The sequence below is a fragment of the Haliotis asinina genome, chromosome 1 (assembly GCF_037392515.1).
Source record: "Haliotis asinina isolate JCU_RB_2024 chromosome 1, JCU_Hal_asi_v2, whole genome shotgun sequence".
NCBI lineage: Eukaryota > Metazoa > Mollusca > Gastropoda > Lepetellida > Haliotidae > Haliotis > Haliotis asinina.
Window position 1 is genome coordinate 37,016,106 of NC_090280.1, and position 16,169 is coordinate 37,032,274.

At 40.4% G+C, this 16,169-nt stretch overlaps 1 protein-coding gene across 1 annotated transcript; it reads left to right on the top strand.

The window, feature by feature from the left end:
• The first annotated feature begins 1,347 nt into the window (after positions 1-1,347).
• On the top strand, positions 1,348-10,716 carry LOC137272312 (uncharacterized). The gene is made up of 4 exons (XM_067804680.1): positions 1,348-1,420; positions 7,917-8,195; positions 8,822-9,067; positions 10,283-10,716. Exons 1-4 carry the CDS (start codon positions 1,348-1,350, stop codon positions 10,714-10,716), a joined length of 1,032 nt encoding a protein of 343 aa, XP_067660781.1.
• The last annotated feature ends 5,453 nt before the right edge of the window (positions 10,717-16,169 follow it).

The window sequence follows — 16,169 nt, forward strand, 5'->3', positions numbered from 1 at the left end:
CACGCCTGTCTTTATGTTCTTGTTTCATGAGAGGAGAAGGAATTCCAGTCTTTTTCTCCCATCCAAGATCAATCAAATTTCTTCTAACTGTAGATTTTGATACAGCTGCTGATCCCCTTTCTATCATTTCATACCTGATGTTGGAGATGCTTGCCCTTTGCTTTTTAGACGCTAAAATTCCCAGCCGGACGCGATCTGAGAAGTCCAATTTTCTGGGTCTCCCTGCTCCTTTCTGGTGCCCCAAATCCTTTCCCTCTTTAAAATTCTTCCTAATCCTATACACAGTAGAAAGAGGAGTTCCTGTTCTCTCTGCCAATGTATTTACATCATCAATTCCTTGATTACACAACTCAAAAATCAACCTTCTTTTATCTTCAGCAGACATTGTTGACAGTGCTGAGGAAAATGACGTCTGCTACAAATTCAGGGGAGGTAACTCTAATTGTACTATACTCAGTAGGCCAAGATGAGTTACCCCCCTTATACCATTACTTAGTTTTAAGTACCAGTGAATCAGTTGAGGTGTTAGGATAGCTCAAAGTAAGAAGAAAAATTCTCAATAATTATGAACCAGACTATATATGCATATTGCCTTGAGTCGCTCTGTGAGCGCTTTACAGAGTGAGAGACAATTCAACATCGGACCAGCAATATGTCAAGCATAATGAGCGGAGATAATGTTTACCGTTGATTAAAACCATACCTATATTCCATACAATCAGCGAAAGACAGTACCTTAATTATGTATTACCTTAACTATTCATTCGTCAGCAGAATATACATTGGGGCGAGTGAAACCTTCTGATCATTATTACACATTGAATCAAACAAGTTTGTAGTGAGCTGGTATCTGCTTTTCTCACTGTTTACTTGTATACGCGACCCGTGATCGGCGTTACAGCTGATCTTCAAGAACTCTTTATGATTGTGGTGAGACTAAACACAGGGGATTTCATGGTCAGAGTCTGTTGATGATTGTCATCGTTAGCCCTTTGCGTTACACGGTGTTCAAGGTGTAAATCACTGGATAATCTGGCCCAGACTCGATTATTTAAGTCCGCAGACATGAAGACGAGTGACTGCTGAGTGACCCATTAAACGAAACAAAATAAAACAGTCAGTGTCTTACCAGTGATACTTACTGTAGACGACCATGTGGCAAGTCAACAGTGGCGAAGGTGGAACTGCACATCGCCACACTCCAGCATCAGATATTGTCGCTCTAGGAATGGTCAAAACGCTACAGGTGTCATTGACAACTGCTGCTGAGTAGTGGCCGAGAAGTTGACATGATGAGGCTTTTAACTCACAGATAGCGGCCACCTCCCTATTTGGCGTAGAGTAGCCATGCTTGTCCGCTGTGTCGGGTGCAATACAAGTGATGGTGGCTTCAGAGCCTATCTCTGTCTGATCTGGGCAGGTGAGAACCGACGTACCTGTAGACATATATGCAATCATCCATTGAGTCAGTGTGTTTAGGTGTACGCCACAATCAGCAATATTTCGAGCTGTATGACGGTGGTCTGTAAGTAATCGAGTCTGGATCAGAAAAACCCCGTCATCAACAGCATCAGCATCGATCTTTTATGGCAAGCATGGGTTGCTGAATGCCTATTATACCCCGGGACCTGCACGGGTCTGGCGCTCGGAATTAATAGGTACATAGCAAGGACTGGTCGGCTCGAAGCCGAACGAAATACGCAGTCAGTCCTTATGAAAAACGTATGTGTACAACAGATGAATCGCGCATTTTCATTCTTAAAGCTGTATGGCTTATAACGGAAGATTTAAAGTGTGTCTTCCTGGGGGAACGGATAGACACAATTGGTAAAGCACGAGGTAGAAGTGATTCGACAGACAAATCAGAGAAACCAAGTCGAACGACAGAAAACCGAGCGATATTTCACTGAGTGAGTGAGTGAGTGAGTAAATATAGCTCTACCCCGCTTTCAGCATTATCTAGGAGGGTTTAGGGGTGGGGGTGGGGGATTGGAGTTGTCACCAATAATGGGCTGCACACATTGTAGAGATGTAGGGAATTAACGTGACGAGTGGACACTTTTGAGACTATTCTAGCACATCTTTTCTTTACAAGAAGATCTGCGTACGTACCTAAAACTGATTTTATCAAGAGCAATAGGAGCAGAGCCTGCATACTCAATGCATCTTCAACCAGACGAACGATCCGCACATTTACGAACGGCACATGTATGCGTCGATAATGCTAAAATGGTAGAATAGTATACTTTAAACAGGTTCCTAAAACATGAAAACAATACATTGTCTCAAACTATTTTAAGTCACCATTTGCCGATTTAATGAGTGAGCAAAAAATTCAACGTCACATCGACAGTAATCCAGCCATAGAGTGACGATAGAACAGTATACTTTAATAACAAATAGATGAAATGTATTTATCTTCAGCTATACAGTATTTTTATTTGCTGTAGTGAGTGAGTGAGCTTAACAACAATACAATGTAAAAACAATACACATACAGTTTGCAAACAACTAAGACCAATCACTTAAAGCTCGTCCATGGAGTACTTGCTTTACACATAACATAATAAAAAGAAACAACATTTATATATGAATGTTGCTTCAGAATTTGTCGTTTGTTGTGGCGTCATCTTCTCCAGCATACACAAGCGCCGAGCTGCTTGTCATGTTATGTCCCAGGCATATAGCATCGATCACACGCTGACGCTGGTCACGTACTTCATACTGGGACAATACGATACGATTTATAGACGAACGGTTTTTTCTATACATACACTATACATTACACAGCTCTCCTAATACTTAGATAATTAATACTTCATGTTGTCATAATAATACTACAAATAGAAACGTTTGACAGAGGTAAACTGACACTTGACTCACCTTGTAAACGTCTACACGTCAGCATGGGAACAGCTGTCTTACCTTTATACATGATCTATACACATAGAATATATACGTGAACATGTTGCATGTACACATTTCAACAACTTCTGTTTCTTCAATTGAGTGAGTGAGTTAATATTTAACGTCAGATCGGGCGTGTACGGCTCTCAGCGTTACCCAGCACCCACGACAAGGAGATGGCCATTCACGGGTGCCTGATCAGTTTTGTGAGTGAGTGAGTGAGTGAGTGAGTGAGTGAGTGAGTGAGTGAGTGAGTGAATTGATATTTAACGTCACATCGACAGTATTTCAGCCTATCGTGACGGGAACATAACACTGAAATGGAACATATGTGTATTATAAAAACCTATCGACAAAGGACAGTAAAACAACTAGAATATTACAGAAAGGAATGTAGAACTAGTATTCAGACCTAAAACAGTTTATCTATAGAAGGACAATACAATATAAAAATGGTCTATAGATTGCTAACAACTGATCACCATACTAGGGACTCTGCTTCTTGAAATTCTCAGATCTCTGTTTTTGAAGAAAATAATAACATTGTTAGGATGTACACCGAAACGTCTCCGTCCACTCCAATAAATAATGTAGGGAATAAGTTTTCTATCCATAAAAGGTGCTGCTCTTCATCACACCAGCTTCTAAATGCCACTTAAAGGGGCAAAGATGCGGAACGAATAAAGCTTCTCGCCAATGGTCTAATTACGAAACTAAGCTGCAAATTGGTCGACCGTGACGGACACGGGGACTGGGTTCCTGTCCACATTAGCAAAATTTCTTCACCCTAAACAGTGAGGAGACCGGATGACCATCACATGCCGTTATTTGAAAATATCCCTGGTATTCCTTTTCTGTTTGTAATAAAATATCCTAGGAGTGCATTTTTTTTCTGATGCCTGGATGGTATAGTGGGTTATCCAGTTTGATCCCATTTCTGTGTGTTTGACCTCGATATTTATTCATGTCATATTCAGATTGCCTTACAGATACCAGCATGAACCTACCACTGCTTTGCCTATCAAACCTACTCTATCTGTAAGCACCCACCCTTTCACTTATTTTACATGTACATTCGCCATCGTAAAGCTACTAACCATTGAGCGATTGTACATTCTATATCAGAAACATTCGAACCTTTAATTCTTCGTACATGAAATATTATGAACCTCTTTAATGGATTGCACTTGCAACTTTGAACATTCAATATGCTTTAAGTGATCGAATATTCGTCATTATTACCTTCCAACTTTCGAACCGCATCAGGAATCGCTGAACCCTTAAGCAAGCACGCGATTATCGACTTTTCCCCAAACCTATATACATCGCCCATTTTCAGTCCGACCATTCATTAACCACTACTATCAGGCAGCTCCGTTCAAATCGTTCCCAGCTGTGTTCGTAGACGGTAATAAGCAATATTGTGTGACGATTCAATTGTCAGGTAGTGGTTAGAAGGTCCGCCAGGAAAGCGTAAGGTCCAGGTTCGATCCCTGATCGCATCATACCAAAATACACTAAATTATGTCACTAGCTGGTCCCCGCCTAACGCTCGGCAGTAATGGGTACAACACAGACTGATTGACTCGGAGTCTTAATAATGTGTCTGAGTAGCGTGTTCATGCTTAGTTGTGGCATAGTATCTCAGTGAGCTAGCGATGTACAACCAGCTTAAGTCTGGGCTAGTACGTGCAGTCACACATACACATGCATGCACGTAGTTGTTTAAGTGACATATTCGTAAGTACGACGTTAAACCCCATATCATCTCACCTCTTCTCAGCTGTACAGGCGTTCGCTCGTTACGTCGGAGACCTTCGATGTCCCACATATGTACAGTGTATGGAACCCATTTCTGGTGTTCCCCGCTACGATATTGCTGGAATAATGTCGAACGTGGCACATGACCACGTGACCACATGACGTTCATGACGTACTAGAAAGTAAAGTATTATACATGCATACTTACCTCAGCAATGGAGCAACTCATGGCACGATGTTCAAACTAGTTCTTGTTTTTGATGATATTTTTTTACAAAAGTGAGGCATTAGTATAGGTTTTGTTTTAAAAAGTATCAGCATTAATCAAGTCTGAAAGGTGATGGAGATGCTTGCAAACATATCATTCATCCATTAGCCATCCACCAGGAAACGACAACGGGAATGGTGCGCTGCTTTTCACCATTGTGGCGTCACAGTTTGCTCATTGAGTTAATTGTCTGTTGATTTGATTATGTAACAATGATCCGATAGCATGCTTTCTACCCATATCGAGTTTCCCTTGAGTAACTTTGTGTGAAACTAACAAGCGGCAACATTCATATGTCAGAAATTAATGAAGGGGGAAGTATGTACCAATTAGCAGAAAGGCAGACAGGCAGGCACACAGTGACTGGTTGACGGACGGACGGACGGACGGACTGACGGACTGAGTGGCTGAGTGACTCACTGACTGACTGTGACTGACGGACTGGCTGACTGCCTGAGTGACTAATTGACCGAGTGACTGAGTGTCTGACTGACTGACTGGCTGTGAGTGACTCACTCACTCACTCACTCACTCACTAACTCACTCACTCACTCACTCACTCACTCACTCACGCACGCACGCACGCACCCACGCACGCACGCACGACGCACGCACACACGCGCGCACGTACTCACATGCTACAGCGCTGCCACACAAAGAATGTCGAATTAACGTGTATTTACTAATTGATACCAGGAAACACTTACCTCTAATATATTGGGACTCTTTTAGATGTATGAAACAAGGAATAAGAAATACGTGTTTCATGTATTAATGATATTCAACCACAAACCTGATATTTTATGTCAGTAAGAGGTAGGTAAAGGGCGCTTAATTTGTGTACTTGGCTCAAGTCTTCTCACTCCTGTACCAGACAGTTGTACATTCTCACGTGTATGTCCATGTCGGCATATGCGTATACGAATGTGTATATGTTTGGATGTTCACATATATGATTAATTGAAAGCTGTATCAACTCTTATGTTGAAAGTAAGGTCATGTTACATGAAATGGATGTCGTTATTCGTATCCGATCGATGTTCCATTGAAAATTCTTCGTTTAACGTCATGCTCATATGTGCAAGATATGCAACGCTGGCACAGTACCGACTAAGACCCTGAGCAACATGCAACAACCACATCGATCTACTGGGAGATGAGACATGCACGACACCTGACACCTCCTACTGCAATCACGACTTGAACAATACCGGTGGCGAACGGCTTGTCTCAGCATTTGAGTTCGAATACACCGCATACTTAATGTTTCAGATGGAAATTACTTCTTCGAGTTCCTCACAAGAAGCATACGGATGATAGAGCCACCATCTTCTTACAATCGACAGACGATGGACTCCACTACTGGGCGTCCTGTGTGTCCGCTGTTGCTGCTTTTTCTGATATCAGTGCATAACAGTATGTGTTGATGTTCTGAAGCTGATAATTGAAGTACGTGTGGTTTTGTTTTTCGTGCGTGTTGCTTAACGCTGCACCCAGCGATATTGCAGCTGTATGGCGGCAGTCTGTACTTATAGATTCTGGACCCGCGGACAACGGCATGACTGTCGATCTATGCAGGTGGGATACGATACATTGTGTCAACAAAGTCTGCATATCTGACCACCCGATCCTGTTAGTGGCCTCTTCCGACACCTTGGTTACTGAAGACCAATTTTAACTTGGGTCTTCCCAGCTAGTCAACGAGTGTGGATATGCTTCGTCTCTTTCAGTGCCTACAAATCAGCTGGTATCGCACTTTGGTATGAGGCAATAGGCAATAATACGTGATGATTCATTCACCAGATGTTTTAATCATACACCCCTTTGAACTTAGGATAGAAAAGCAGGGGTGCAATACGGATGACGCGGTCATATTCCGTATTGCATCCCAGATTACGTATTGAACCCAATCCGGTTCGACTTTCTCCAAAGCTCGGCATTTTCCGGGAGTGTCCAGATTAATGCAAGATAGAGGGCATATAATATATACAGAACGTCATTCTAGTGCATGTGGGTGTTTTGTATTGAACGAGAAGTTATCAGAGATGTATTTATTACCAACCTCTTATTATATCCAACATGCAGGTATCTGATAGTCTAAACCGAGTGCATAAACCTGAAAATATATTCATACACGTGAGTAGGTAACGGTTGATTGGTCATTCTGTTCGTATAAATGTATATCCTTACGCGTGATTTTTACTGGGTCATACCCTAGCTTATGTAAGTAACTGTCATTTTTTATTTACCCGAGTATATAACGTTCGATGTTAGCGTCAAATTGTTTGCCGGATTAATGTTACATCCAGACTCACGATTTATTTAAGCATTTAAACGGAGTACATCAACCATATGTTATACTTATACTCATGTGTATACTCGAGTGTATGCTGATGATGTTTGCCATGCCATGATGTTTGTTAAGACATGGTTACATTCACATTGACGATTTTTGTAATGATTTATACAGTAGTATAGGAACCAAATCTTATAATCACACACACGCGTTTATACTGATTGATACGTTAGGTGCACGTTTCTATTCACATATTTATGTATATTGACACAACCATCAATTTGTTTGGCAAAGGTGTGTTATATCCAAACAAACACTTGTGTACTGATGTCTTAAGTTTGATTCATATGTTTCTCTGATTCACACGGCGATACATTTACTTGAATATGTCAATGTACATTTATGCAATGATTGATACGGCTTGATGTTTGTCAAGCAAGCGTTGTATTTAAACACGCGATTATTTAATGATTGACTGGTGAGTATGAGCTTGTTGTATCCAATTACACGAGTATACGTAATTTTTGTATCCATTAACATTTCGTATACAAACTTTTCTTGAGTTTCAATGCCGTGTTATATCCCAAAACTAAGTTATGTACTGAAGTGTTGATTATGTTTTCTATCTCATTTAGTAAAACCACTAAGGGTAAAGTACACACTTAACACATATATTTGTAACAGGTGCGTCTGAACTGATCTGTCCTAGCTTTGGGTATCTCGGTTCTCCTGTCAATCTGACGTGCATCCAACCCAGTATTGTAACGTCACATGGATATACAGGATCGCAAGGTGACACTGCTGCTGCCTGTAATGTATCACGTTCATCCTGTACATCACTAGGCGACTACAGGGCGTTTACCATCAACCAGACACACAGCATCCTCACCATACCTGCAGCACAACCAGCACATGCAGGGAAGTGGTCATGCCAAGGGTCATCCTGTAACCTCACCGTTGTCAGTAAGTTCATATCATGAAACACTAGTAGTAACTGAAAGACAAGGGATGACTGAATGGTATTGAAGTGGGTGTTAGATGTGTTAAAGCGTGTGTTAGAGCATTAGGGCGAGGGTAAACTTACGGCATTACTGATAGTGTTAGTGTCATCGTTAGTATGAGTGTTACACCGTGGTTTCGAGAGTTAGAATGAGTGGCAGGACATGTTCTAGAGTAAGTGTGAAAGTCTTAGAGTAAGAGAGTGAGTCTTAGAGTGAGTCTTAGAGTGAGTGTTTGAGCGTTCGAGTTCAGAGAGAGCTAGAGTGAGTGAGTTTACTTTTAGAAGGATTCCGGCAATGTCACACGGGGGGCACCAGAAGTGGGTTTCACACATTGAAGCAAAATGAGTGAGCGACTTAGTCAGCAATGAGTTCAGTTTAAAGCCATGTTTAGTAATACTCCAACAATATCACGAAAGGTGGCATCTGAAAAAGACTCCACACATTTTAATCGTGTGGGGAATCAACCCCGGGTGTTCTGCGTGACAAACAAACGCCTAAACCACTGGGCTATCCCACCCAGTCTTGCAATATTAAACGTAATATAAAGATGTGCATATTGATTCCGAAAACCAGAATATCTCGTTGCAGAGGAACCGTCATGCCTCCTGACAGACGCCGCGAACAATTCCTCTCTGTGTGATAGGGGTGATCTTGCTGTTCACGTCATAGAATATTACTGTTCAGATCGGGTCCATCTGAAGCTGGTGCCTGAAGGCGCCGAACTTGCTAATGATACAGTCCTTAAGACGAAAAACGTAACGGTTCAAATCACAGTGACCAGCACTCCTTCCGACTTGGTTTTCACCTGTGGCGAATACATTCTAACTATTCCATGTGAGTAATGATATCTTTTTGTGGAGTAATTTCTTGCACTTGAAGCTTAAGTGAGTGAGTGAGTTAATATTTAACGTCATATCGGCAATGTTTCAGCCATATCGTGACGATAACGCATTTGACATTGAAATGGAATGTATGTATAGTATAAAAATGTCGACAAAGGACAGTAAAACAAGTAGAATTTAGATTAATGCAAGCATCAAAGCTTAAAACTAATAGTACTATTTGGACAATACAATAAAAAAAAACAGGCTATAGACCGCCAACAACATACTACATTTGAAGCTTAGGAATCATGAAGAACTGTCTTACAAGATACACACATGGTATTTATGGTTTGCAAAAGCTTGATACTCTATGAATTTGTCCTTCAATGTTTTTGTTTTCACACCATTATATATCTTCTGCTCCATAGGTTGTATGTATAACCGTGACGATTGGAGTTTACTCTTCAGTTAGCACATGCTTCTCGAAAGAGGCGACTAATGGGATCGGGTGGTCAGACGCTCTGTGTTGGTTGACGCATGTCATTGTGTTCTAATTGCGATGGGATTATCGATGCTCATGCTCTGATAACTGAATGTTCTGGTCCAGATTCGATTATTTACAGACAGCCGCCGTACCTCCGTAACATTGCTGGGTGCGAGTGAACCAACAAACAAACCAGGCAGTCATACGCTGTACAGAAGGACAGATCTCAAACGTGCAGCGCATCTGGTTTCCGTATCGCAATTAGGCTCATATGAAACCACGCAGATAGTAAACTAAATCACATCGACATGTTTATTACTCACAACTTCCAAAGACACGTGTTAGGCCATTACTTCCCCACTGAAACCATGAATATGTCTAATGGATATTGACACGTGCACAGTAGGGATATATTTCCTCAGCAGTGGCGGCGATCCTATAACCCACCACTGGATGCTTATGCTCCAAAAGGAGAACAAGGACTCGCTTAACGTTGGTATAAATTTAAGCATCTAGTTAACAAAACGAAAACAAAACAAAAACACTTGTGATTTCATGTGCCCATGCATCAGAAAGGCTTTGCAATCATGTAATGTCCTTCTGATTCAAGCAAGACTTGTAATCCTTTCTTGATCAGTCGTGGAACACAGAACCTTTTTAATGGCTTCATATCATGCAATATGTAGTTTTATGTGATCACTGTATACTCAGAAGTGGGTAAAGCTTATGTTATCTTTGCAGGCAGTTGTAAAACAGAGAACGTCAGGACAGGGCGATATGAGAAGGGCTCTGGCTTAAATCAACGAGCAATTGTAATTGCGGGGATCTTTGTGTCAGGATTTTTCACAACTCTCATCATTCTAACCTGCGTGATAGGGTTGAGGAGATATCTAAAATCACTTTCTGAAAAGCAGTGTTCTAACATGACCTCTGCACCTGCCCCTCCAGATGACGCAGCTGATGAACGATCTCATGTACATGGTTGGGGAAGAGAAGGTCGTGGGTTTGGTGCCTTAGATGCTTTAGCTACAGCGATGGAGCAAGACCAACACGCTCCCGCCACGAACATGGAGCTGAGCACGTTTGGACGGTGTTCAAGCGACTCAGCTCTGTCAGATGGTGATTTCGATGATGATGATGATGATGATGATGATGATGGAATGAAGGGATTTTAAATATGCAAGACTCCAACTGTGACCCTTGGGGGTTGAACTGGCGACACGAAGTTATGACTCTCTCCATAATTCCTGCATGACAAGTGGACACTTGAACCATTAGGCTACCACATCGCCCCTGAACCATGCAAAGGCGAACATGTATGATATACTAATGTTTTTGTTTAGTTCTTTCCTTTTCTATCCACGGCGTGTGTATCCACGGTTTCGTTTTCCTTATCTTTCGTTTTTTGGGTGGAGATTTTGGGGGGTGGGGGAGTGGGTGGGCACAAGTAACACATTAGAAACGTCACATCTCTCTTAGTTTCATTCCCCATTAGGGTCGCATGTGTTCGTAATGTAATACTGCTGGAATGTCAAAACGCGCACTTCTAAGGTACTGTCATTTGAACAGTAGTGATGGAGAGATGCCTTTCTACATTTCTGCTGCTAAAAGCAAAATCAGTTTCGAATTTATTGTCATCATGAATGTGTTTGCTTCATTGTCTAACGCTATTTTCAGTAATATTACAGCTACTTAATGGCGTAGTGTACATACTCGAGGTAAGACCAGAGAATCCATTGACTGAAGCCGTGGGGTACCACGACAGAGCATATCTCTATGAATCACGAAAAAAAATGTATGCTGGCCAATTTTGTCCATCTGAAACAAACCAGGAATGTGTGGTGCAAATCAATCAAAATAGTGAGTTACCTCCAACATAAGTTTTGTACTTGATGCATGTTGTTTTTATAACATAGTAAACCAAGAAATAAAACAGTCGTTTAGTATATCGTTGTCTGTGTTGTCTTGTTGTGTTCATTAAGATCTCTTTTTATTATTTTTGTTTCTTTCGGGGTTTTGTATTATTGACGTTTCGATTTATATCTGTTATTGAAAGTATTATTATAATACATTATTATAGAAATAGTGTCAAATAGTTTGAACTCATGAACTCCAAACATAAACATGAAAGTCAAAAAGCAGGAAGGCCTTGTCAAAACTACTATCGATGAATAATAATCAAACCAGTTTGCCTAATTGTTGATTTATTGTAACTGTGACAGGAAGGTGATCAAACAGTGTAGTTTCTCTTTTATTTCTACTTCCGTATCAGGCAGCTTCATATCTATATTAGGGGATGACGAGTGATCATGAGATTCGATGTACTGCAAATCAGCGAGATACTGTGTTTCGGTTTTGACTAGACTATATAACTATCCGACATAGAGTAATTAAGAACAGCACCACATGCTATATCTCCATAAACGTATATGCAAATAAGGCTATAACGAAGTCTAAGTGACCACTGACTCTAGCTATGACCGTATCGTTTTTGCTCGTTATACCCATTATAAAGTCAATATGGCCTAGGAAGCCGCTCTAAGTCTATGTTACAGTATAGGAGTTACGACACTCGTAACGCTGCGATAGCGTCGAGAAAGAAACGTTACATCCTTTACTTTCTTAAAAGAGTCCTTTTTACAGACGTAGCCAGACACTGGAACCTGGATTTTGTCACACAGTAAAATATATGTATCTGCGTCTTCCTCATTGACTGATCATTTTGTAGTGTTTGACTCGAGCTATTCACATGACGCACTGTCAGACGTGTTAAATCGCGAGAATCAGCTCGCTTGGCAGCTAACAGGTGTAACTATTCCAACCCACACACAACACGTGAACCTGAGTGAGTAAACAAGGGGTTTATTGCGCCACAGTCACAGGATGATCTTTACATAATTAGTCACAATAGTATAGAGTACAAATAATTATTAGAACATATTGATACGGTAATCAGTTGCCAAAATACATCATCATTATATGCCGATACATAAAGTACATCATCATTATATGCCGATACATAAAGTACATCATCATTATATGCCGATACATAAAGTACATCATCATTATATGCCGATACATAAAGTACATCATCATTATATGCCGATACATAAAGTACATCATCATTATATGCCGATACATAAAGTACATCATCATTATATGCCGATACATAAAGTACATCATCATTATATGCCGATACATAAAGTACATCATCATTATATGCCGATACATAAAGTACATAATCATCATACATCGATATACACGACACATAAATCAAGATACATTTTCTAACACATAACATCACCCCAATTTCCGTACATACAATTCATAATATCCAAAACAACATTACGCAGTACATAATGAAATACACAGTGTCGAACACACTCTATTCAACACGGGAAGATATTCACTTATGGTGCAACAATTGAAACAATACACGACACGCTCCACGACAGCCACGAAACCACTATCATCAAACAGACAAAACATGAACAGCAATAAAGGGAACGAGTTGGGGTTTACACCGCTTTTCACAATATTTCAGCAATAGATTGGGACACCAGCAATGGGCTTAACATATTGTGCCCACGTGGGGAATCGAACCCGGGCCTTCGGCGTGACGACCAAACGCTCTAACCACTAGGGTACCTCACCGCTCCTGAACAGAGCAATAGGGAGTAATACAGTCTAAAACATATTAACGACCCACGTTCCACATAAACATAACGACCTTGCCAAGGATCGTAACATGTAGTCATGATAGCAAAAATGTATTGCAGAAAACACTGAATAGTAACGGTAACGAATTGCCAAGGTAGAAGAAAGTAAAAGGGTCTTACCTGAGTGAATAAATAAGGGGATTATTACGCCACAGTCACAGGATGATAGACTGTGGTCGTCCCTGTTTTATACCCTTTCGCAGTTGTCATAGCTAATCGGGTTTACTGATAACATAGCTGATACGTTGTAGTATCTAAATCCTATTGCCTAATTCGACTACCGATAACGTTCCTACTGCGAAGTTAAGTTACTCTATATGTCAGAATTACATGAAGAGTTTCATAACGTATTGGACGACAGCGGCGTTGACAAGTGAAAGACATGCTGTATCTGCTGACACATACAGGATATTGGTCTTGGACATTCGTTATCAGCGTGACCACGAGTGAAGTACACGATGAAATGGGTTGGCCTATCTCTATCTGTTGCAACATACAAGATATTGGTTTCGGACCTTCGCTATCACTATGACCCTTGGCAGATTGAAGATGTGGAACGTGTAGCTTTTCGATATTTCAATAAACTATTCCGTCATATAATCTATATGAAATATTGTGCATTTTCACCATGTTAATAAATGCATCAACACAAGAGGGGCTGTTACGGTGAAAAATTTGACAAAAAGTATAAGAAATCCCCTCAGAACCAGCAAAATATAACACTGAGAAGTCTGAGTTTTTCAATAATTTGTATTAAGCAAACAAGACCTCTATACAAAAAAATCACAAGAGCAGTTTCATGTACAATACATGAGTCAATCATGAGTCAAATCTGAAGTGAATGAGTTGATATTTAACGTCACATCGTCAATATTTCAGCCACATCGTGACGGGAACATTCAAAAATGACATGGAAAATATGTACATCATAAAAAATTCAAAACTGGTGTGGAAAGCTAACACTAACATCATTATTTGGACAAAACGATATGAAATACGGGCTATATATCACCAACGACAGAAGGTAAATCACCATACTAGTGAGTGAGTAAGTTTAGTTTTACGCCGCACTCAGCACTCTTCCAGCTATATGGCGTCAGTCTGTAAATAATCGAGTCTGGACCAGACAATCCAGTGATCAACAACATGAGCATCGAATTGGGAGCCTGACCACTCGATCCCGTTAGTCGTCTCTTGAGACAAGCATAGTCGCCTTTTGTGACAAGCATGGGTTGCTGAAGGCCTATTCTACCACGGGACCTTCACGGGTCATCACCATACTAGGGACCATGGGAACTTACAGTACATTTGCTTCCTGCGTGGGCCCTAACTGGATTTACATCATTCCCTCACACTTTGGTAATTTAGGAAATCTAGCCATGCATTATAAAGACATATATCTACCATTAAAAATGTGGAAAGTTTGAATTTACTTTGAATGTTTGTTTGTGAACTTGTGAACTTGTGAACTCTCAGGAGGACACTAATTTTACAGTACTTCAACCCCCTTTGAAGGTACAACCACTAATAAGCACAGGTACGAATTTAAACTTCCAATAATAAAATATTTATCTATTTACAATTCATTTAACAAATCTAATTCTTTTAAAAATGCAATGATTAAATGAGAACTTATACTAAAAGAAGATCCTTCATAGTTCTTGATTTGAAAAAATGTTGTCCCTTGTGATGGAATACTCAACACAGTCAAGCAGCATATGCTTGACTGTTATTCTTTCATCACAGGGAATACTAGACGGAGGATCCTCACCTCTTAGTATATATTCGTGCGTATATCTTATGTGGCCAATGTGACATCGTCCTGTGATGACCTCTTCAAATCTGGACTGACAACACAAGTAGGTATAACCAATATTGAGTTTATCGCATGTAAGTTATTGGTACCTACTTGGAAGTCCCACTTTTTCGGCATCAGATCACGGATATAAAATCTAATGGGGGCTTCATAATCAGTGTAAGGAATAAGAAGTAGTGTCACAGATTTCTTGATTACTACTTTAGCAGCAAGGTCCACCAATGTGTTACCAGAGATTTCTACATGGCTGGGTAACCAACAGAAGACGATGTCGTATTGGCCAATAGCAAGATCATTACACAGTTCAATAATTTGTATTAAAAGAGGATGTTTGCAAGAAATATCTGAATAGATTACATACTGTTTATGTTTAGGGTGTCTTTGATTATAGATAAAAGTCGTTAATATGGCCTTAGCTTGTGATAATAGAACTGCTATCTGGCAATCTAGAAGAAATTGTTTTGGATTCAATGGCAGTGGCACAAGCTACTGCACCACCATGATTGGACCCATCTGTAAAAAAGGATTTGTAATTGCTACATTTACGTTTTAGTTGATGATATACTTGTTTGTATTTTTATTCATTAGTTTCTGACTTTTTAAATGTAGTTAATGTCAGTCCAACTAGAGGCCTAACCAAATGCAAAGGTGGAGAAGAAATAAGTCGAGAAGGAGCTATTGGTTCCAGCTCAATGCCGGCAGCAGCAATAAATGGCTTAAATTCTGAGCCCAGGAGGCGGAACAAGAAAAAACTTTTTGTTATACAAATCCTCATAGCGAGGCCTGAAGACATAGTTATATGCAGGGTTAGATTCGTTACAGAACATTTTTATGATATGTTGTAAAGCTAATTTTATACTGCTTCGTGTAAGAGATTGTCCATCTGCCTCGACGTAGAGACTGTCAACAGGAGAGGTTCTAAAGGACCCAAGACAAAGTCTTGGACCTTGATGGTGAACAGAATCCAATAGTTTTCGGTGGCTGTTGCAGGCTCCACCACAGACGATGGAGCCATAATCAACTTTAGAACACACGAGTGATCGGTATAGATGGAAAATTTGAAACCACTTTCAACAAGTCAAGTGCCTTCAGG

Bases quoted from the DNA above. Each gene is read 5' to 3' on its own strand.
- LOC137272312 (XM_067804680.1), top strand. From the start codon at position 1,348: ATGCTTGTCCGCTGTGTCGGGTGCAATACAAGTGATGGTGGCTTCAGA. The intron at 1,421-7,916 runs GTGAGAACCGAC...TATTTGTAACAG, and splicing joins TCTCTGTCTGATCTGGGCAG to GTGCGTCTGAACTGATCTGT. The intron at 8,196-8,821 runs GTAAGTTCATAT...ATCTCGTTGCAG, and splicing joins CTGTAACCTCACCGTTGTCA to AGGAACCGTCATGCCTCCTG.